A 25000-nucleotide genomic window follows, 5' to 3' on the forward strand; every position below is an offset into this window, starting at 1 on the left:
ACATAGTGTGACTTTTACCGCTGGGGACACGTGGCTGTAACATAGTGTGACTTTTACTGCTGGGGACACGTGGCTGTAACATACAGTGTGACTTTTACTGCTGGGGACACGTGGCTGTAACATACACAGGGTGACTTTTACTGCTGGGGACATGTGGCTGTAACATACAGTGTGACTTTCACTGCTGGGGACACGTGGCTGTAACATAGTGTGACTTTTACCGCTGGGGACACGTGGCTGTAACATAGTGTGACTTTTACTGCTGGGGACACGTGGCTGTAACACACAGGGTGACTTTTACTGCTGGGGACACGTAGCTGTAACACACAGGGTGACTTTTACTGCTGGGGACACGTGGCTGTAACATACATGGTGACTTTTACTGCTGGGGACACGTGGCTGTAACATACACAGGGTGACTTTTACTGCTGGGGACACGTGGCTGTAACATATACAGGGTGACTTTTACTGCTGGGGACATGTGGCTGTAACATACAGTGTGACTTTTACTGCTGGGGACACGTGGCTGTAACATAGTGTGACTTTTACTGCTGGGGACACGTGGCTGGAACATACAGTGTGACTTTTACTGCTGGGGACACGTGGCTGTAACATAGTGTAACTTTTACTGCTGGGGACACGTGGCTGTAACATACAGGGTGACTTTTACTGCTGGGGACACGTGGCTGTAACACACAGGGTGACTTTTACTGCTGGGGACACATGGCTGTAACACACAGAGTGACTTTTACTGCTGGGGACACGTGGCTGTAACATACACAGGGTGACTTTTACTGCTGGGGACACGTGGCTGGAACATACACAGGGTGACTTTTACTGCTGGGGACACGTGGCTGTAACATACACAGGGTGACTTTTACTGCTGGGGACACGTAGCTGGAACATACATGGTGACTTTTACTGCTGGGGACACGTGGCTGGAACATACACAGGGTGACTTTTACTGCTGGGGACACGTGGCTGGAACATACAGGGTGACTTTTACTGCTGGGGACACGTAGCTGTAACATACATAGTGACGTTTACTGCTGGGGACACGTGGCTGTAACATAGTGTGACTTTCACTGCTGGGACACGTAGTTGTAACATATATTCAAGTGACTTGACAGGGTGACTTTCATTGCTGGGAATACGTGGCTGTAACATAAACTGGATGAGTTTACACTGTGACTTTCACGGCTAGGTATACGTAGCTGTAAACTGGACTGGTGAGTTTACAGGGTGACTTTTATTGCTGGGAATACGTGGCTGTGACATATATACACAATGACTTTTACTAATGGGAATGGGTAGTCGTAACATACACCAACGCACATAGCAGTCTCACCCACGTCACAGACATCCAGACCCCAACGAACTAAACCCTCAACTAGAACAAGAACGAAAGAAGTACGAAATCACCGGGACTACCGAAGATTTGAACTCCACACCAACAACTTACATCTTGGGCCAGTCGCCCTTAGTCATAACACACAACTACACACATCACAGTCTCACTCACGTCACAGACATCCAGGCCCCAACCCGACGAAATAAAAACCCTCAACTGACCATAACTGAACGAAAGAAGAACGAAAGCACTGGGAGAGCACTGAAGATTTGAACTCCACACCAACAACTCACATCTCGGGCCAGTCGCCTTTCATGCGGCACAGCTTGAAGTAGCAGATGGGCGGGGCAATGTAGGCCAGCAGGGCTGTGGACGACGCCCCGATGAGCGACAGGATGGCCCCGAAATGGGGAACGCTCTCCGCCACCACCAGCACCAGCCCCACAACCCCCGTCCGCAGGAGCACGCGCTTGTAGCCAAAGTCTGCACGTGCAACGCAAAAGGAGCATGTCAGCAAAAAGTAATGAACGAGGTCACTCACAATAGGAAACAATAGAAGCAAGAATCATTTTGATGCTGTCGTTTTTTGTTTTGTTGTTGTTGTTGTTTTTGTTTTTGCTTTGTTTTGTTTTTTCATTTGTTGTTGTTGTTGTTGTTTGTTTGTTTCTTGGCTAACCCTGACTTAGTCTAACCCTAAAAAAGAATTATTGAAGGCGAATCAATCTCACAACTCACGGAATATAAACTTGATGACTGTTTTGTTGCGCATAATTATGGTCTGATCAACACCCTTCGGCGCCTTTGTTTGAAAAGCCCATTGACAAACGATTATATAATAACATCGATATTCGGAAATATCTCTTGAAGATGTTGATAATTTTGTATTGTTGTTAAAAATGTCTGAAAGCTTGCTTCGCCGTCCGGCTGGACATTTGATTTAATTAAATCTACAATTAAAAAAAAATCAATTCTCTTGTTTCTTTTTCATGTTGTGACAAAATACTACTACTACTACTACCACCACAACCATCACCACCACCACCACCACTACTACTACGACTACTACTACTAATGATAATAATGATGATAATAATGATAATGATAATAATAATAATAATAATAATAATAATAATAATAATAATAATAATAATAAATGGTTGACTATTCTGAATATTTTTTTCTTGTGGGGACTCCACAACGCTTGACAAGACAGTCCGGCCCGATAAGACACCGCGTACCTGTCACCTCGTGTATGATAGTCCGTCTTGTCCGATTATGGCTACCAGAACAGCAGATGCAAACTACTGTTACGACTATGTGGCCTAGGTTTTGTTTTCATTTTTTTTTTTTCATTAAAACGGAGAATGTCTTGCCAAAGTTACATCTATCCCCACTCTCTCCGCCAAGAGGACCATAGGACATTCGGCGTTTAGTTGATCCCGCAAGCCAACTAGCCCCCAAGGCTGCAGCACTGAGAGCCAGTACAATCTTGTCTCACATAAAAGACAAAGCTTTAAACGACTTTCACTCTGCTGTTGACCCAACTGTAAGCTTGAATCACCTTGTAGTGAATAGACAACTAACCAGTGAGAAGGAGGAGGAGGAGGAGGAGAAGGAGGAGAAGAAGAACAAGAAGAAGAACAAGAATGATGATGATGATGATGATGAGGAGGAGGAGGAGGAGGAGGAGGAGAGGAAAGAAAAAGAAGCGAGATAGGACAGGATAGGACAGGACAGGACAAGGTAGGACAGGACAGGACAGGGCAGGATAGGGCAGGATAGGACAGGACAGGGCAGGATAGGACAGGGCAGCTCAGGACAAGACAGGACAGGGCAGGATAGGGCAGGATAGGACAGGACAGGGCAGGATAGGACAAGATAGGACAGGGTAGGACAGGACAGGACAGGACAGGATAGGACAGGGTCGGACAGGCAGGACAGGACAAGACAAGACAAGACGGGACAGGACAGGACAGGACAGGACAGGACAGGACAGGACAGGACCACTCACGTAGAGGCACTTTGAAGAACTCCTCCAGCTCCTGGCACAGGGGGTTGATGACGATGATGAAGCTGCAGAAGAGGTGGATGGTGATGAACACCTGGATGACGATCAGACCCGCCCCGGCCGACACGGTCTGCAGGATGTTCTCCTGCACCAGGTTCCCGTACAGGAAGTAGCCCGCGGTCGCCACAGGAAGGTACAGCACCACCATCACTGTCAGGGAGATGGATGACGGATGGATTAATGGTTTATTCATTTATAGGCCATTGTCCCTTATGAAAGGCTGACACAAGTTCTTCATAGACAGTGCATCGTGCATTGTAAAATGACAAACGTTCAGCTAACATAGATTTATCATACCTTCTTTCAAGTAATATGCCCTCACCTAAATGATACATAATAAACATCATGAAACATTCTTGTATTTAATTGACATTTACACACCTAAATAATATATAATGCACGCAAAATAATATCTCATACATGCTTAGTTAATAGCGCTCAGTTGAATTATACACGTTCTCCATATGTAGGTCATGCTTAGATACACTAAGACATAAGAATGGATCGGAGCTTAAACAATTTATACAGATAAATTGCTAGGTTTCTAATAGTTTATTCATGCGTGTCAGAGAGAGAGAGAGAGAGAGAGAGAGAGAGAGAGAGAGAGAGAGAGAGAGAGAGAGAGGAGTGATATAACAATTAAAGACCGCTAGAAAGTGTGTTTTATGGAAACACAAATTCCCAGCATGCATCAACCACAACAGAAGTCATCAGCAAGTTGATGTTGGTCGTGTAATACGCCCGAAAACGGACTATGGCTGCTTACATGGCGGGGGAGAAAACGGTCATACACGTAAGAGCCCGCTCGTGTACGTTTTCGAGTGAACGTGGGAGTTGTAGCCCACGAACGAAGAAGAAGAAGAAGAAGAAGAAGAAGAAGAAGAAGAAGAAGAAGAAGAAGAAGAAGGTCGTGTAATGCAAAGAAGAAAAAGAAGACAAAACAAGACAACGCAACGTAATGCAACGCTACCCACCACACCCACATCCACAACACCACACCCACATCCACAACACCACACCCACATCCACAACACCACACCACACCCACAACACAACACAACACCACACCCACAACCACAACACAACACCACACCCACAACACAACACAACACCACACCCACAGCACAACACAACACCACACCCACAGCACAACACAACACCACAACACCACACCCACAACACAACACAACACCACACCCACAACACAACACAACACCACACCCACAACACAACGCAACACCACACCCACATCACAACGCAACACCACACCCACAGCACAACACAACACAACACCACACCCACAGCACAACACAACACCACAACACCACACCCACAGCACAACACAACACCCACAACATAACACAACACAACACCACACCCACAGCACAACACAACACCACACCCACATCACAACACAACACCACACCCACAACATACCACAACACAACACCACACCCACAGCACAACACAACACCACACCCACAGCACAACACAACACCACACCCGCATCCACAACAACACACTCATATCCACAACACCACACCCACAGCACAACACAACAACACACCCACATCCACAACACAACAACACACCCACATCACCACACAACACCACACCCACATCACCACACAGCACCACACCCACATCGCCACACATCACACCCACACCCACCTCCAAAACACCACACCCACATCCACATCACAACACAACACCCACATCCACAACACAATACCACACCCACATTACAACACAACACCCACAGCACAACACCACAAACCCACATTACAACCCCACACCCACACCCACATCCACAACACCACACCCAAAACACCACACCACACCACACCACACCACACGACACAACACAATTATACCCTCCCTCAACCCCTTCACTTCACATTCACTCACTCACAGTAGGCAATCACACAGGCCTTAGAGAACTTTTAGGGGTCGCGCATGTCGTTCTGAAAGGTCAGAAAAGGTCGGATGGCCGTCGAAAGCGAACACCCACAACACCACACCACACAACACACACAAACACCCTCCCTCAACCCCTTCACGTTCACTTTCACTCACTCACTCACTCACCACTGTAGGCAATCATGCAGGCCTTAGAGAACTTGTGCGGTTCGCGCATGTCGTTCTGAAAGGTCGGGAAGGTAGGATGACCGCCGAAAGCGAAACAGATTGTGCCGAAGGCCCCCGCGAAGGGCAGCCACTCGATCTTGGCGTGGACGACGGGCCTTGGGTCATCCTTTTGATCCAGAAACATCAGCACCACAAGGATGACGCAGGCCGCTGAGGTCGCCGCGCTGGCCAGCATAGCCACGAACCTGGGGACAGCATGCGTCACAGAATGATGATGATGACGATGATGACGATGATGATGATGATGATGATGGACACCAACAACAATAACAACAATAATGATAATGATAATTATAATCTTCTTCTTCTTCTTCTTCGTTTGTGGGCTGCAACTCCCACGTTCACTCGTATGTACACGAATGGGCTTTTACGTGTATGACAGTTTTTTTTTTAACCACGCACTGTAGGCACCCACACTCCGTTTTCGGGGGTGTTATAATAATAATAATAATAATAATGTAATGATAATAATATTATAATAATGATAATAATAATAATATAACAACGACAATAACAACAACAATAACGATAATGATAGGAAGAAGAAGAGCAACAATGATAATGATAACAACAACAACAACAACAATAATAATAATAATAATAATAATAATAATAATAACAACAATGATGATAACCTGGAGACAACGTATGTCACGGTAGCAGCAGCAGCAGCAGCAGTAATAGTAGCAGTAGTAGTAGTAGTAGTAGTAGTAGTAGTAGTGGTGGCAGTATCATTATTATTGTTATTATTCTGTGACGTACGCTGTTTCCAGGTTATCATTACTGTCGTTGATGTTATTGTTGTTATCGTCATCATTATCACTATCATAATTGCACGTTAGCCAGAGAGCAGAACAGTGTCTTCAGCCGGTGAGACTTCGCACCCGCCGCCGGTCTCAGCCAACCGACTTAACAGTCAATCACGTGTACCCGAAACTGAAGAAGGTGCCATCTCCCCATAGATATATAATTATAGTGATGAAAATAATATATCTCTCAGTGCATCTCCGAAACTGGTGCCATCTCCCCATAGACATATATAGTGATGAAAATAATAATATATGTCAGTGCATCTTCCACCAAGCTGCCCATGTGGACAGGACTAGAGCCAGGCAGCGGACCACACTCTCCAAAGCTGACCGCCCCGCCCCCCCCCCCCCCCCCCCCGCCGCCCCCGAACAAACAGGTACGACAAGAGATGTGGCCTGTCGACACGGACTCCACACTCACGACCAAAATAAATGGCAGCTACGGAGAGCTGGGGGAAAACAATTAACATCATTCATCGTCAGAAATGGACTGATGGAGGAACTGTGAATGCCAAGAAAAAGAAGAAGATAATCATTATAATAATTATTGTTGCTGTTGTTGTTGTTGTTATTATAATTATAACAACAATAATAATGATGATAATAATAATTATTATTGTTGTTGTTGTTGTTGTTGTGTTATTATTGTTGTTATTCTTCTTCTTATTGTTGTTGTTACTATCATTACTACTACTACTACTACTGTTATTGTTGTAATTATTATCATTGTTGTTGTCATTTTTGTTATTGTCGTTGTTGCTGTCATTGTTATCGTTGTTATTATTGTTGTTGTTATTATCATCATCATCGTCGTAATTCCAAGGTCCCGTCTGCAGCTCGCACTTGGCGTACTGTAAAAGAGTCCACGGCAACGTAAGTGATGTCCTCTGGCAAAATTCTGAAGAAGAAATCCACCGTGCGGGGTACAAAAATATAATACATGCATGCACCCAAAGCCTGATAAGAGCATTGGGTTATGCTGCTGCCAGGCATTTGCCCGGTGTGGCGTGTATGGATTTGTCCGAACACAGTGACGCCTCCTTGAGGAACTGATCATCATTGTTATTGTCATTGTTGTTGTTGATGATAGTAGCGTTTATCTTCAACCGGAGGCCGAACTCTTAGCGCTTTACAAACACAGAGGCTGCTTACCTGGGAAGAGACCGTATTTTGTTGCTACCTTTTGGCGCTTATTATTCGTTTCCTGAGTCGATCTGACGGGCTTTCTATCACGCGCACACATACACGTGTATGTTATTTGACTAGAGACCACAGCAGACTGTTAATTAATCAAAGACACAGTCCTCTCTCTCTCTCTCTCTCTCTCTCTCTCTCTCTCTCTCTCACACACACACACACACACACACACACACAGTGGTTGATTACAGACCCTGTCGATGACATCAGTTTTGCAAACAAACAAACAAGCAAGCGAGCTAACAACCAGCAAAGAGTAAAGCGCTGTGAAAGAAGATGGCACAGCCACTGACTTGAAGTCTTTTGGAGTTCCCAGAAGACACAGCGGGTACATCAGGCCGAGGAGGATGATCAGCCAATAGCAGAAGGGCAAGTTGGTCAGGTGATGATCGACGCACACGCTGTGCACGTTTTGTGCAGCCAGCAGTAAAAAGACGCATGAAACGCCGAATAGCGTGAAGTTAATGCTGGCTGAGATGATTATTCTGCAAGCGAAACGAAATAAGATAATAAGAGTAACAACAACAACAACAACAACAATAATAATAATAATAGTGGATACTTATATAGCACACTATCCAGAAATCTGCTCTAGGTACTTTACAAAAACGCCTTTTGTTAACATAAAACATTACATCAATGTTACATGTACACATAAAAATGTGACTACACACACACACACACACACACACACACACACACACACACACACACACACACACAAGGCATACATACATTTTAACATACATGTGTATCTAACAGCTACCCTAACACATACACACACATAGGCAGGCACAAACTTACATAACAGGACATGGAAATGCAAACACACACACACACACACACAAACCGCATTAAAAAATCAGTGTAGGAAATGGGAATTGAAATGTCAAAATATTATCAGTATTCTGTTATCTAAATGAAATCTTTTTCTTGCGGACTGCGACTCCCAAGTTCACTCGTATGTACACGAGTGGGCTTTTACGTGTATGTCCGGTTTTACCACGCCATGTAGGCAGCCATACTCCGTTTTCGGGGGTGTGCATGGTGGGTATGTTTTTGTTTCCATAACCCACCGAACATTGACATGGATTACAGGATCTTTAACGTGCGTATTTGATCTTCTCCTTGCGTATACACATGGAGTGGGTTCAGACACTAGCAGGTCTGCACATATGTTGACCTCGGAGATCGGAAAAATCTCCACCCTTTACCCACCAGGCGCCGTTACCGTGATTCGAACGCAGTACCCTCAGATTGAAATTCAACGCTTTAACCACTGGGCTGTTGCGCCCGTCAACTAAAGGAAATAAAAGAGAATACGTAGAAATACTCTCTCTCTCTCTCTCTCTCTCTCTCTCTCTGTTGTTCTGTTAATAAAGAGAAAGAAAGAAAGTGTGTTGAAATACAACCTCCCAACCCTCAGCCCCTCCCCAAAGAAAAGAGAGAGAGAGGCAGACAGACAGACAGAGATAGAAAGAAAGAAGAGAGAGAGAGAGAGAGAGAGAGAGAGAGAGACAGAGACAGACAGAGAGAAACAGAGAGACAGAGACAAAGATAGAGAGAGAAAGGAGAGAGAGAGGGAGAGAGAAGAAAGAGGGAAAGAGAGGTAACGGTTGAGAGAGAAGGAGGGGGAGGAGAATATATAGAGAGAATGGAGAGGGAGAGAGAGAGAGAGAGAGAGAGAGAGAGACAGACAGACAGACAGACAGGCAGACAGAGAGAGAGAGACAGACAGACAGAGACACAGAGACACAGAGAAAGAGACAGACGGAGACAGACAAACAGACAGATAGGCAGGCAGACAGGCAGATAGACAGACAGACATACAGACAGGCAGACAGAGACAGAGAAACAGAGAAAGAGAGAGACACACACACACACACACACACACACACACACACACACACACACACACACACACACACACACACACACACACACAGTCATCAGTCAGAAAACAGCAGTCCCCCGAACCTTCCCGGTTTGCCGAAAGTCTTCATGCCGATAGCCGGGTACGGGTAGCGTACGGGTCCCCTCATGTCCGGGTACCGCTGCTGCAGCAGCTGCCAGCACTGACCCAGGATGCCACCCGTGTAGCTGGAGATGAGGCCGCACATAGGGATTAGCACCAGCCCGATCCACCCTGCAACACACCATGATCACAAACATACATCGTGACACACACGATCATCACACCATGATCACAAACATACACCATCACACATCACATCACAAACATACATCGTCAAACACACCATCGTCACACACAATCATACAAACATACACCATCACACACCATCATCACAAACATACACCATCACACAACATCACATCACAAACATACATCGTCAAACACACCATCGTCACACACAATCATACAAACATACACCATCACACACCATCATCACAAACATGCACCATAACACACTATCATCACAAACATACATCGTCACACACACCATCATCACACACAACCATACAAACATACACCATCACGCACCATCATCACAAACATACACTATCACGCACCATCATCACAAACATTTATCGTCACACACACCATCATCACGCACCATCATCACAAACATACACCATCACACACCATCATCACAAACATACACCATCACGCACCATCATCACAAACATACACCATCACGCACCATCATCACAAACATACACCATCACACACCATCATCACAAACATACACCATCACACACCATCATCACAAACATTTATCGTCACACACACCATCATCACGCACCATCATCACAAACATACACCATCACGCACCATCATCACAAACATACACCATCACACACCATCATCACAAACATACACCATCACGCACCATCATCACAAACATACACCATCACACACCATCATCACGCACCATCATCACAAACATACACCATCACGCACCATCATCACAAACATACACCATCACACACCATCATCACAAACATACACCATCATCACACCATCATCACAAACATACACCGTCACACACCATCATCACAAACATACACCATCATCACAAACATACACCGTCATACACCATCATCACAAACATACACCGTCACGCACCATCATCACAAACATACACCATCACGCACTATCATCACAAACATACACCATCACACACCATTATCACAAACATACATCGTCTCACACACCATCATGTCTCCCACCCTGTGTGTGTGTGTCTCTTCCCCCCTCTCTCTCCCTGTGTGTGACTCTCTTCCCTCCTCTCTCTCCCTGTGTGTCTCTCTTCCCCCCTCTCTCTCCCTGTGTGTGTCTCTCTTCCCTCCTCTCTCTCCCTGTGTGTGTCTCTTCCTCCCTCTCTCTCCATGTGTGTCTCTTCCCTCCTCTCTCTCCCTGTGTGTGTCTCTCTTCCCCCCTCTCTCTCCCTGTGTGTGTCTCTCTTCCCTCCTCTCTGTCCCTGTGTGTCTCTTCCCTCCCTCTCTCTCCCTGTGTGTGTCTCTTTCCCCCCTCTCTCTCCCTGTGTGTGTCTCTTTTCCCCACTCTCTCTCTCCCTGTGTGTGTGTCTCCACCCTGTGTGTGTCTCTCTTCCCGCATTTCTCTCCATGTGTGTCTCTTCCCTCCTCTCTCTCCCTGTGTGTGTCTCTCTTCCCTCCTCTCTCTCCCTGTGTGTCTCTCTTCCCTCCTCTCTCTCCCTGTGTCTCTCTTCCCCCCTCTCTCTCCCTGTGTGTGTCTCTCTTCCCTCCTCTCTCTCCCTGTGTGTCTCTCTCTCCCCCCTCTCTCTCCCTGTGTGTGTCTCTCTTCCCTCCTCTCTCTCCCTGTGTGTGTCTCTTCCTCCCTCCCTCTCTCTCCCTCCCTGTGTGTCTCTCTCCCCTCTCTCTCTCCCTGTGTGTGTCTCTCTCCCCCCCTCTCTCTCCCTGTGTGTGTCTCTCTCTCTCTCTCTCCCTGTGTGTGTCTCTCTTCCCTCTTTCTCCCTGTGTGTGTCTCTCTTCCCTCCTCTCTCTCCCTGTGTGTGTCTCTCTTCCCTCTCTCTCCCTCCCTGTGCTGTCTCTCTTCCCTCCCCCCTCTCTCTCCCTGTGTGTGTGTCTCTCTCACTCTCTCCCTGTGTGTGTCTCTCTCTCACTCTCTCCCTGTGTGTGTGTCTCTCTCACTCTCTCCCTGTGTGTGTGTCTCTCTCACTCTCTCCCTGTGTGTGTCCTCTCCACCCTGTGTGTCTCTCTCCCCTCTCTCTCTTCCCTGTGCTGTCTCTCTCCTCCGTCTCTCTCTCCCTGTGTGTCTCTCTCCTTCCCCTCTCTCCTCCCTCCCTGTGTGTGTCTCTCTCCCCCTCTCTCTCTCCCTGTATGTGTCTCTCTCCCCTCTCTCTCTCCTCCCTCCCTGTGTGTGCTCTCTACCCCCTCTCTCTCCCTGTGTGTGTCTCTCTTCCCCCCTCTCTCTCTCCCTGTGTGTGTCTCTCTCCCCCTCTCTCCCCGTGTGTGAGTCTCTCTCCCTCCTCTCTCTCCCTGTGTGTGTCTCTCTCCCCCTCTCTCTCTCCCTGTGTGTGTCTCTCTCCCCCTCTCTCTCCCTGTGTGCGTCTTTCTCCCTCCCTCTCTCTTTAACCCCCTCTCTCTCCTCTCTCCCTGTGTGCGTCTTTCTCCCTCCCTCTCTCTTTCACCCCCTCTCTCTCCTCTCTCCCTGTGTGTGTCTCTCCCCCTCTCTCTTTAACCCCCTCTCTCTCCTCTCTCCCTGTGTGCGTCTTTCTCCCTCTCTCTTTAACCCCCTCTCTCTCCCTGTGTGTGTCTTTCTCACTCCCTCTCTCTTTAACCCCCTCTCTCTCCCTGTGTGCGTCTTTCTCCCTCTCTCTTTAACCCCCTCTCTCTCCTATCTCCCTGTGTGTGTCCTTCTCCCTCCCTCTCTCTTTAACCCCCTCTCTCTCCTATCTCCCTGTGTGTGACTTTCTCCCTCCCTCTCTCTTTAACCCCCTCTCTCTCCTCTCTCCCTGTGTGTGTCTTTCTCCCTCCCTCTCTCTTTAACCCCCTCTCTCTCCTATCTCCCTGTGTGTGTCCTTCTCCCTCCCTCTCTCTTTAACCCCCTCTCTCTCCTATCTCCCTGTGTGTGACTTTCTCCCTCCCTCTCTCTTTAACCCCCTCTCTCTCCTCTCTCCCTGTGTGTGTCTTTCTCCCTCCCTCTCTCTTTAACCCCCTCTCTCTCCTATCTCCCTGTGTGTGACTTTCTCCCTCCCTCTCTCTTTAACCCCCTCTCTCTCCTATCTCCCTGTGTGTCTTTCTCCCTCCCTCTCTCTTTAACCCCCTCTCTCTCCTATCTCCCTGTGTGCGACTTTCTCCCTCCCTCTCTCTTTAACCCCCTCTCTCTCCTATCTCCCTGTGTGTGTCTCTCTCCCTCCCTCTCTCTTTAACCCCCTCTCTCTCCTCTCTCCCTGTGTGTCTTTCTCCCTCCCTCTCTCTTTAACCCCCTCTCTCTCCTCTCTCCCTGTGTGTCTTTCTCCCTCCCTCTCTCTTTAACCCCCTCTCTCTCCTATCTCCCTGTGTGCGTCTTTCTCCCTCCCTCTCTCTTTAACCCCCTCTCTCTCCTCTCTCCCTGTGCGTCTTTCTCCCTCCCTCTCTCTTTCACCCCCTCTCTCTCCTATCTCCCTGTGTGTGTCTCTCTCCCTCTCTCTTTAACCCCCTCTCTCTCCTATCTCCCTGTGTGCGACTTTCTCCCTCCCTCTCTCTTTAACCCCCTCTCTCTCCTATCTCCCTGTGTGCGACTTTCTCCCTCCCTCTCTCTTTAACCCCCTCTCTCTCCTATCTCCCTGTGTGCGTCTTTCTCCCTCCCTTTCTCTTTCACCCCCTCTGTCTCCCTCTCTCCCTGTGTGTGTCTCTCTCCCTCCCTTTCTCTTTCACCCCCTCTGTCTCCTATCTCCCTGTGTGTGTCCTTCTCCCTCCCTCTCTCTTTAACCCCCTCTGTCTCCTATCTCCCTGTGTGCGTCTTTCTCCCTCCCTCTCTCTTTAACCCCCTCTCTCTCCTATCTCCCTGTGTGTGTCTCTCTCCCTCTCTCTTTAACCCCCTCTCTCTCCTATCTCCCTGTGTGCGACTTTCTCCCTCCCTCTCTCTTTAACCCCCTCTCTGTCCTCTCTCCCTGTGTGTGTCTTTCTCCCTCCCTTTCTCTTTAACCCCCTCTGTCTCCTCTCCCCCTGTGTGTGTCTCTCTCCCTCTCTCTTTAACCCCCTCTCTCTCCTATCTCCCTGTGTGCGACTTTCTCCCTCCCTCTCTCTTTAACCCCCTCTCTCTCCTATCTCCCTGTGTGCGTCTTTCTCCCTCCCTTTCCCTTTAACCCCCTCTGTCTCCCTCTCTCCCTGTGTGTGTCTCTCTCCCTCCCTTTCTCTTTCACCCCCTCTCTCTCCTATCTCCCTGTGTGTCTTTCTCCCTCCCTCTCTCTTTAACCCCCTCTCTCTCCTATCTCCCTGTGTGCGTCTTTCTCTCTCTCTCTTTAACCCCCTCTCTCTCCTATCTCCCTGTGTGTCTTTCTCCCTCCCTCTCTCTTTAACCCCCTCTCTCTCCTATCTCCCTGTGTGTCTTTCTCCCCCCTCTCTCTTTAACCCCCTCTCTCTCCTATCTCCCTGTGTGCGACTTTCTCCCTCCCTCTCTCTTTCACCCCCTCTCTCTCCTATCTCCCTGTGTGTCTTTCTCCCTCCCTCTCTCTTTAACCCCCTCTCTCTCCTATCTCCCTGTGTGCGTCTTTCTCCCTCCCTTTCTCTTTAACCCCCTCTCTCTCCTCTCTCCCTGTGTGTCTTTCTCCCTCCCTCTCCCTTTAACCCCCTCTCTCTCCTCTCTCCCTGTGTGTCTTTCTCCCTCCCTCTCCCTTTAACCCCCTCTCTCTCCTCTCTCCCTGTGTGTGTCTACCTCCCTCTCTCTCCCCCCTCTCTCTCTTTGAGTGCATCTCCCTCCCTGTCTTTGACTTTCCTCCTCTCTCTCTCCCCGCCTCTCCCCCCTGTGTGTGTGTCTCCCCCCTCTCTTTCCCTGTGTGTCTCTCTCCCCGTCTCTCCCTCTCTGTGTGTGTCTCTCCCCGTCTCTCCCTCTGTGTGTGTGTCTCTCCCCCCTCTCTCTCCCTCCCTGTGTGTCTCTCTCCCCGTCTCTCCCTCTCTGTGTGTTTCTCTCCCCCCCTCTCTCTCCCTGTGTGTGTCTCTCCCCCTGTCTCTCTCTCCCTGTATGTGTGTCTCTCCCCCTGTCTCTCTCTCTCCCTGTGTGTGTCTCTCCATCCCTCTCTTTCTCTCCCCGTCTCTCCCTCCCTCTGTGTGTGTCTCTCTTTCCCTCTCTCTCTTCCTGTGTGTGTGTGTGTCTTTCCCTCCATCTCTCTCTCCCTGTGTGTGTCTCTCCACCTCTCCCTCTCCCTGTGTGTGTCTCTCTCCCTCCCTATCTCTCTCCTCTCTCTCCCCCTGTGTGTGTCTCTCCCCCTCTCTCTCTCCCTGTGTGTGTCTCCCTCCCTCTCTCTTTCCTCTCTACTCTCTCCCCCCATGTGTGTGTCTCTCTCCCCTCTCTCTCCCTGTGTGTGTCTCTCCCTCCCTCTCTGTTTCTCTCCTCTGTGTGTGTGTGTGTCTCCCTCCCTCTCTCTCCCTGTGTGTGTCTCTCTCCCTCCCCCCTCTCTATCCCTGTGAGTCTCTCTCCCTCTTTCCCCCTTCTCTCTCCCTGTGTGTCTCTCTCCCTCCCTCTCCCTGTGTGTCTCTCTCCCTCCCTCTCTCTTTCTCCCCTCTTTTTTTCTCCTCTCTCTCCCTGTGTCTCTCTCCCTCCCTTTCTCCTCACCAGTCTCTCTCCTCTCTCTCCCTCTGTGTGTCTCTGTCCCTCCCTTTCTCCTCTCCCCCCCTCTTTCTCTCGTCTGTCTCTCTCTCTCCTTGTGTGTCTCTCTCTACTCCATCCTCCCTCTCTCCTTCCCCCTCCCCTCTCCCCCCCTCTTTCTCTCTCTTCCCACCTCTCTCTCCCTCACTCTCCCTCTCTCTCTCCCTCGAATAAATGGTTTATTGTAGTGAGGCCCATTTTTGCCTATCACATGTGTGCAGTGCATAAGTTTTCATATTTCGTTATGATTCTGACATGTATAACCCCATTCCCCACCCTGCCCCCTTGTGAATGGGCAACAATGGGGCCTAACTACAATAAACCATTCGTTCGTTCTATCCCTCCCTCCCTCCCTCTCGCCCCCCCTCCCCACCTCTCTCTCTCTCCTACCTGTGGCTTCCACGGCGAAGGGCAGAGCCAGCACCCCGGATCCCGCCATCTCCCCCACCATGAACACTGCAGTCATCAGCATGGACATCCCCTCGGGGTGACCCAGCAGGGGCTGGGATCCCTGTCATCATCATCATCATCATCATCATCATCATCATCATCATCACAATGACGTCATCAGCATGGACATCCCCTGGTGGTGACTTAACAGGGGCTGGGATCCCTGTCGACGTCATCATCACCATCATCATTATGTCATCGTCGTCGTCATCGTCATGACATCATCAACATGAGTATCCGCTGGGGATAAGCCAACAGGGATCATCATCATTATCATCATCATCACAACGACGTCATCAACGTGGAAATCCCCTGGTGGTGACCTAACAGGGGCTGTGATCCCTGTCATCATCATCATCATCATCATGTCATCGAGGCATCCTTTTCGTCATCGTCGTCATCATCATGTCATCGTCGTCATTATCATCATCATGTAATCGTCGTCATTATCGTGTTATCGTCGTCGTGTCATCGTTGTCATCATCATCATGTTATCGTCGTCATCATCATGCCATCGTCGTCATCATCATATCATCATCATCGTCGTCGTCATCTTTAACATCATCATCATCATCACCATCATCATGACATTATCAGCATGGGCATCCCGTGGTGGTGACCTGATAATAATAAAAATCGTCGTCGTGTCATCGTGTCATCATCGTCGTCGTCGTCCTCTACCACCTCCTTCTTCTCATTATCATCTTCACGTCGTCGTCATCAACATCATTGTCATCCTGATGACGTCATCAGCATGGAGACCCTCTGGTGATGACCCAACAGTGGTAATTCCTGTCATCATCACAGACAGACACAGACACAGACACACAGACAGACACAGACACAAAGACACAGATACACACACACACACACACACACACACACACACACACACACACACACACACACACACATACACACTATAATAAAACGCACATACACTAACAAAACACACACACCACCAACAACATCACCGAAAGGATATCAATGTGAAGAAACAAGGTGGGCACGGCGGTGGCCTGCATTACCTCTTCCACAGAGTTGATCATGTCTGACGTTGCCGAGGGCATGGACCTGCGCGGATCCCAGGGACTGACGAAGGACAACCTGGGTGCTCGTCTCGAAGATCCTCGGCACTGGGCAGACGCTGGGTAGGGATCGGGGTCCCCGGCGTCCTGAAGAAAACATTCCATATCCTGCATCTCAGCAACACAGGAACCCAACTTTCCTCACACAGAATACTGGAGTCCACCACACATACACACACCTACAGTCCAAGAGTTCTGGGTTTTTTTCCCCCCGGCACACTATATTCATATGCCCTACTCTCCTTTAAGGTTCAAGATCTTGGTTCCGAGTTACTCCCTCATCACACATGTCCTCAAGAGTCAAGGAATGGGAATTCAACAACGTTTTAGATCTCAGTTTAAACCAAAAGATAAAAAAACAAAACTGAACAACAACAACAACAAAACCCCCCACAAAAAACAACAATAAACAAACAAACAAATGAACAAATAACACACGACGTTTTAGTGATGGTCCTGTCTGGTGGATAGTTACTGATAGTATCTCATGATCCCGTGCGGTGGAGTTCAGTTCAGTTCAGTTACTCATGGAGCCGTCACTGCATTCGGACAAATCCATATACGCTACACCACATCTGCTAATCAGATACCTGACCAAAAGCGTAACCCAACGCGCTTAGTCAGGCCTTGAGAAGAAAAAAAGAAAAAAAAAAAAGAAAAAAAAGAAGAAAAAGAATAAAAAAGAGTGCAGTTTTGTTGAAGTTTTGATTAATCTCAAACTACATCGTGAGAAACCATGAAGTTCTTGTTTATGCTGGAAACTTTTCGTCCATTCTCTTTTTTCATTCAGTGGTCTGGATGTCAGTATCAGCAAAGAAGCGCCGAGGCAGAGTCGGATAGGAACTTTGTAAATCCAGTATTCCTAAGTGATCAGGGTTGGAGGCCACGTTTCAGCATGGTGGTGTGTCCTGGAGAAAGGCACTTTACTGGGAGTTTCCTCAACCCACCCAGGTGTGAATGGATATTAATGGTTAAAGTGACGGAAGGAGAGGACTGTGCCCCAACTTCTTATTCCGTGCCCTAGACACAGTAAATTGCTGTCTGTCACTTACTCATTTCATTTGCCTGAAGAACAGCCTGTGGCTCGATACGTCGCCTCTTTTATCCCATGTAAGTCGACTTTTACCAAGATTCTTTTAGTCTACCTCCCACATTAAAGTGATTCGAATTCATTCCCCGTAGATTGAAAAAGCAAAAGGACCTTTAACATCATTTTTTTTTTTTTTTTTTAAGCATGAGCGAACAAAATCGTCCTCCCGCGGCTATCATGCACTGACTGGAAGAAAGAAAAGCAGGGTGATGTAGAAAAAATCAGGAAGCTGGAGGTGATGATGAGAAAGTTGTGTGTACAGTTCACGCGAACGTTCGACTGGGAAGGAAACAAAGACGGCTCCTTCGTAATCCAGTCACACAATGCCTTGCTTGGGTAGAACACAATGGCCGTTTGTCATCGGAAACCGTCTTCAGTGGCCGTCATCAGCAGTGGCCGTCACAGTGGCCGTCATCAGCAGTGGCCGTCATCAGCAGTGGCCGTCACAGTGGCCGTCATCAGCAGTGGCCGTCACAGTGGCCGTCATGACTATACTAATAACTGATAGTCCACAGCAATGTCTCGATCACCTAGCCTTCTGCGGCCATAATTTGTCCAGTTATGCTGCTGGCGTCATTTGCACAACACCGAGTGCTCTCCTACCACTCTTTTCTTCCTCTTCTCCTCTGGTTTTTTTTTCTTCTTTCTTGCTTCTTCGCTGGTCTTTACTTGTAGTGACTGTTGTTGTCAAACGGTGCACCCCCCGCTTACGGAGTATGGCTACACGGCGGGGTAAAAACGGTCGTGCACGTTAAAGCCCACTCGTGTACGTACGAGTGAACGTGGGAGTTACAGCCCACGAACGAAGGTAGAAGAAAAAGAAGAAGAAGAAGGAGAAGAAACAGTGCAAGTCTCTGTTGTAGTTATTCTTCTTTCTACTTGTCTTCTTACTCTTCCTCCTCCTCCTCCTCTTCTGCCGCCTCTCTTCTCTCGAGGAAAATACACTGCCTCTGATCATCAACCAGACAGAAAAGGGCGGACCACTAACACTCGAGTTCAAACACAGCTGCTGAAGTCCAGTACAACGTGTGTCAAAACATTATACAGCGCGTGATGGCAATACATTGCGCCTTGACCGCGGGCACTCACATGATTTTTATGTACGGAATTAATATGAACGCCATGGGCATGTTATGATGATGATGATGATGATAGTAATAGGTCTATTTCTGTTGCGCCTTTTTTTAAAAATACAGTAATGGTGAAGGCACATCACATGAGCGAAATGTAACAAAAAGAAAACTTCTCACATAAACATCACAATCACAGGTATCCCGTGCGAACAACGTACAGTCACTTCAGCTACAGAGTGAACTGAAACATTCATTATCATCCACGCAGTCACGGTCAAACGAATGCACGTACATACATACATAAATACATATGATTATATATATACACAGACACATACATACATGCAAACACATACATACATGTTTATCTCTCTCTCTCTCTCTCTCTCTCTCTCTCTCTCTCTCTATATATATATATATATATATATATATATCTATATATATATATATATATATATATATATATATCTCGGATGTCCCCCAAAAAGTGAACCGCTTTTTGACAAGTATTTTCTCAGTGATAGAGAAACCGAATTCATTGAAACTTTTCACACAGTAACCTTAAGGTATCATCAACAAATATGCAAAATATCTAAAAGTTCGAACGCAAATTATGCGAATATTTTTAAATCTAAGACAGCGTGTCAAAAAATCCAGTATCAGAGCTGTGCAATGTGACCTTCATCATGCTCATCTGCCAGGTGTTGGCATCTGTCAATCAGTGTCAGTCTAAAAAAGTAGCCTGTCTGGGTGTCAAGTCTATTGATTTTGTTTTATTGTCGTCTGTTATCCAAAATCAGTTCTGTCCAAAGTTTCAGTTTAGAAGGATCAACCATGCCTTTGAGTGAAAGTGATAAGGTCACCATTGAAAACTGTTTGAAGGAGAAAAGCTGGGCTGGAAGAAAGATCGTAAAGGAATTTCCAGGCAAGGGGTGGAGTCATGTTATTGAAATATAAACTTATCGCTAAAATACGCACTGCAGGGTCAGTAGCACGTACAATTGGCAGTGGGAGACCCAAGACTGCATGTTCAGAGTACAAGGACCGTGTTGAGGAACTGATTCAACCCCAGGAAGAGAACCCAGGGACTCACAAATCTCTTAGAGAAGTTGCAAGCAATTTCAAGTGAGCAAGTCTTCAGTGCAAAGAATGGCGAGAGAACTGGAGCTGAAGCCCTTCAAGAGGATACGTGTATCAAGGAGGGACCAAAATGTTAGAGGGAAAAGAAAAACTCGCTGCCGTAACTTGAAAGACAACTACTCGGCCACTGGTGTGAAAAGGATCATTTTCACAGACGAGAAAGACTTTACGTTTGAGATGGCTAAAAATCGCCAAAACGATCGCGTTTATGGCAAACGGAAACGAGAAATTCAGCCATCTCGCCTCTATCATGAGACTACTAGATTTTCTAAAAAGACAATGGTTTCAGCTGGAGTATCCTGGAAAGGAAAAACAAACATTCATTTTATTGACACTGATAGAGCCAAGGTTAATAGTGAAAGCTACATTCAGTTATTGGATGACAATCTTCCCCTGGATTGTAGGCGTCTTCATCCTAGAAACAATTACGTTTCAGCAAGATGGGGCTCCTTCACACGCAAGTAGGGTAACCCAGGCCCATCTGGAGGAGGCTACACCAGAATTCAAGAAGGATGAATGGCCTCCACAAAGTCCTGACTGTAACCCAATGGATTATGCCATATGAGACTCTTTGAAGGAGAAAGTTTACCGGGGAGTGAGAGACAAATTGACCGTGCAGGCGTTAAAAGACAAGACAATTATGTCATGGGAGGAGATATCGGCGGAAGAAATACGTAAAAGCATTTCTGCATGGAAGAAACGGCTTCATTTTGTCGTAGAGGAAGATGGAGGCCACATTGAGCATAAACTGAAATAAGTGAGTGTTCCTCTGATATTGGATTTTTTGACATGTTGTCTTAAATTTGACAATACTCGCATAATTTGCGTCCGAACTTTTAGATATTTTGCAGACTTGTCGATGATACCCTAAGGTTACTGTGTGAAAATTTTCAATGAATTTGATTTCTCTATCACTGAGAGAATATTTGTCAAATAGCGGTTCACGTTTTTGGGGACACCCGATATATATATATATATATATATATATATATATGTGTGTGTGTGTGTGTGTGTGTGTGTGTGTGTGTGTGTGTGTGTTTACATACATACATACATACATAGACACAGATATACACGTGTAGATTCATACTGTAAACATGCATGCAATTTTTTTTTAAACCTAAGAAGTGTAAAACCACAAACGCAATACATGTTCATCATCTAAGATACAAACAAAATCACTGTAAAACACCAGGATAAAAACAGAACAGTGCGCGGAAAAGGAGAGGACTCAGTTGTTTTCTAAAAGGAAGGGCAGCTTCCCCATCGTTTGTTTTTTACCAATTAAAATTTCACTTTGTTGCTAGATTAGCATCGAATTGCGAATGTACATAATCATTGATGCTGAAAGACACACACACACACACACACACACACACACACACACACAAACCTTCCTGTGCCGAGCCCTAGACACAGTGAATTGATACTTTTTCTTCTTCGTTCGTCGGCTGCAACTCCCACGTTTAATCGTATGTACACGAGTGGGCTTTTACGTGTATGACCGTTTTTACCCCGCCATGTAGGCAGCCATATCCTGTTTCCGGGGGTGTGCATGCTGGGTATGTTCTTGTTTCCATAACCCACCGAACGCTGACATGGATTACAGGATCTTTAACGTGCGTATTTGATCTTTTGCTTGCGTATACACGCGAAGGGGATTCAGGCACATATATTGGTATGGGAGATCGGAAAAATCTTCACCCTTTACCCACCAGGCACCGTTACCGAGATTCGAACCCGGGACCCTCAGATTGAAAGTCCAACGCTTTAACCACTCGGCTATTGTGCCTGTCAGTGAATTGATACTAACCCAACTGCCCCGAGGTCAGTGAAAGGCTGTGGGAGCCTTGATCTTTTAGCCTGACACAGGTACACATTATACACTGACCCAACAGTGAAAGTAAGCTTACTGTCATTTAGTGTCACACACATTCACTATTAAATTATACATGCATACCTGCAGAGAATGTTTACTGAGGGGAATTGTCCGAAGCAAATTAAGAATACCTGAAGTTATCACCTTCTTCAATCACAGGTGAGATTGTCAACAAAGGCACGATTGATGATGATGCGATGATGATAATGATTATGATGATGGTGATGACGATATGGATACTTACATACAGCGTCTGTCGTCGGTTGGAGACGAAGCTCTAAGCGCTTTAGAAACACAGAAGCATTTGCACAACAGGCTGCCTACCTACCTGGGTAAGAATAAGAATAAGAATAATAATAACTTTATTATCTCCAACTGGAGAAATTTGGTCAGGTGCATTTTCACAACATAGACAAGCAAACAACATGGGGACCAAAACTGTAAAAGTCAACAACAGCTTTTTACGATTATTACGAAGACACACATGTAAAAAATATCACATACACCGTTTCATACATACATCCACACACTGCAGGTAATAACTAGTATTCTTAATGTAAAGACAGAAAGAATTAAGAAACATTATTTTGAATATAATTATAAGCATAGCCTACTATATTGCACATTGATTATAATAGACAGATAAGATAAGAATAAAGATAAATTGCGGAAAACCACAACCAGATAAACAGCACACACCCGCACCCACCCACCACCCACCCACCCCACACACGCGGATTACTTGATTAAACAAGAGTAATAAACATATGTTCTCAAATAAAAGCATTTCACATATTCGCTTTTAAAACGTTGCAATTAATTATTACATCGTAATTAATAACAGAAATATATTTAGAATATGGACGTTAGCATTAGACATATTCTATTGTACATTCATCCTGCATATTGCACATTCATAATAACCAATTGTCACGTTTTTAAGCTCAGTAAACACACACACACACACACACACACACACACACACACACACACACACACACACACACACACACACACACACACACAACTAGAACAAGGTACAACCTATCATGCACGGACTTTCACACGTCTCACATCAGAGTGCGCACGCGCCCCCCCCCCTCCCCCACTGAGTTCTCAAGAATTTAAAAGGTGGATTGAACGTGGAATAAAAGTCTTCAGAGCTCTGGATTTCAACTTAAAAGTTCTGTAGCGTCGTCCTGATGACAATAGCTCATAATACTTTGCTAAAATATGGGTGTCGTCAGTTGCTATCTGCCTGCTTTTTTTAACCACTCGACTTTCATACAGCTCTTGCATACTAGCTTGTTTCACTCCCATAATTTTACTGCATACACTCATGACATCGTTCAAAACACGCTTACTCCTCACTCCCAAACTTCCGTACCAGCACATAAATGAAACTGAGCACGGACTCGATACAACATCGATAATAACTTTGAAGAATATTTGAATTTGTACCAACATTTCTAAGCTTCTGTAAACAAAAAAATTATAGATTGACATTTCTTATGAATGGGATCAACATTTCTGTCAAAAGTCAGCTTATTGTCTAAGATGGTCCCTAAATATCTATATTCATTGACCCTCTCCACTGTTTGACCATCAGTAACAAGGTTAGCTACAGGCAAGGGGTCTTTCCGAAAATCTATTAACATTTCTTTTGTTTTCAATACGTTGAGATCCAGATAGTTTTCCTCACACCAAGAACAGAACTTTTTAATTTCACTGAAATGAATAGCATCAGAGTTGAACAGATCTTCAATAGCTGAATCATCAGAATATTTTATGACAAGAGTTTCCTCCGTGCCTCTGCAGTTATTTGTGTACAGTGTAAATAGAACAGGGGACAGCACTGTACCTTGGGGTGCACCAGTAGAAGTAGAGTTTAGAGAAGAGTGGGCAGAATGAAAGCGGACGGACTGAGTTCTATTGAGAAGAAAACTTACTATCCAAAAAGTAAGCTTCGGATCAACATCCAAGCCTAGCAGTTTAAGGGCAAGGAGATGAGGTTGTATTGTGTTAAAAGCAGAAGAGAAGTCAACAAAAAGGATACGAACAAAAGATCCCGTGTTATTCAAATGAAGGAAAGCATTATGAAGGAGAGTTAGGATAGCATCGTCAGTACTCCTGTGTGCTTTATAAGCAAACCGAAGAGAGTCAAGCTGCTGTTTAGTGAAAGAAAGAAGATGGTGGAGAACAATTTTTTCAAAGCATTTCATCACTATTGAAGTCAGGGCAACAGGACGGTCATCATTTAGTCCGGGTGAGTTCTTTTTCTTGGGGATAGGACAGATAGTGGATTTTTTCCAGATGCTGGGGACAGAGCAGTCCTTCAGAGACCAGTTGAAAATTTTACAGAACACATCACACAACTGGGAAGCACATGTTTTCAGTAATCTTCCGCAGATATTGTCCGGGCCAACTGCCTTCGTGACATTCAGTTTTAAAAATAAAGATTCAACAACTTTTGCATCGGTCTCAAAGTCCTCACCTGTGTTCCTATCTTTGATCTTTTCCTGCAACTGTGAGATAACACTATCCAGTTCCCTTCCCAGATCATTCGTTTCAAAGCGACAGTAGGAATCATTCAGTTTGTTTGAAAAATCAAGCTGTTCATCCCTTTTCATTTCACAAGCTACTGTTTTCCTTTTCGTTTCTCCAGTGATAATTTTTAACCCATCCCATGCATCTGCCATTTTTCCTGTCTGAAACTGTTGCTCTACTTTTGATTTGAATCCCCTCTGTCCCCTTCGTAATTCCCCTCTAAGCTTCTTTTGTATCAGTTTCCTATCCTGACTGACAGCTGCCATCGGGCGCTCTTCATTCCATTCCAGTGTTATCAGGTTTCAGACACGTACACATGCACAGCCACACACACACTAACATTCCTACACCATCATTCACAAGCATCC

General features: G+C 46.2%; 1 protein-coding gene across 2 annotated transcripts in view; it reads right to left on the reverse strand.

Moving 5' to 3' along the window:
- LOC143282888 (uncharacterized) overlaps positions 1–25000 on the reverse strand; it is a 34026-nt gene that overhangs the window by 2330 nt on the left and 6696 nt on the right. Inside the window, exons 2-9 of one of the 2 annotated variants that reach the window (XM_076588764.1) lie at positions 22330–22413; positions 16844–16990; positions 15756–15876; positions 9551–9719; positions 7867–8058; positions 5508–5752; positions 3363–3569; positions 1645–1834 (exon numbers count right to left, since the gene is read on the reverse strand). In XM_076588764.1, the coding sequence (XP_076444879.1) occupies positions 1645–1834; positions 3363–3569; positions 5508–5752; positions 7867–8058; positions 9551–9719; positions 15756–15876; positions 16844–16885 (1166 nt within the window). In that variant the 5' untranslated portion in view covers positions 16886–16990; positions 22330–22413. The remainder of the gene's footprint in view (positions 1–1644; positions 1835–3362; positions 3570–5507; positions 5753–7866; positions 8059–9550; positions 9720–15755; positions 15877–16843; positions 16991–22329; positions 22414–25000) is intronic. The other variant, XM_076588763.1, reaches the window with a different exon arrangement.

Source organism: Babylonia areolata, chromosome 6, assembly GCF_041734735.1.
Source record: "Babylonia areolata isolate BAREFJ2019XMU chromosome 6, ASM4173473v1, whole genome shotgun sequence".
In the NCBI taxonomy this organism is placed as follows: domain Eukaryota; kingdom Metazoa; phylum Mollusca; class Gastropoda; order Neogastropoda; family Buccinidae; genus Babylonia; species Babylonia areolata.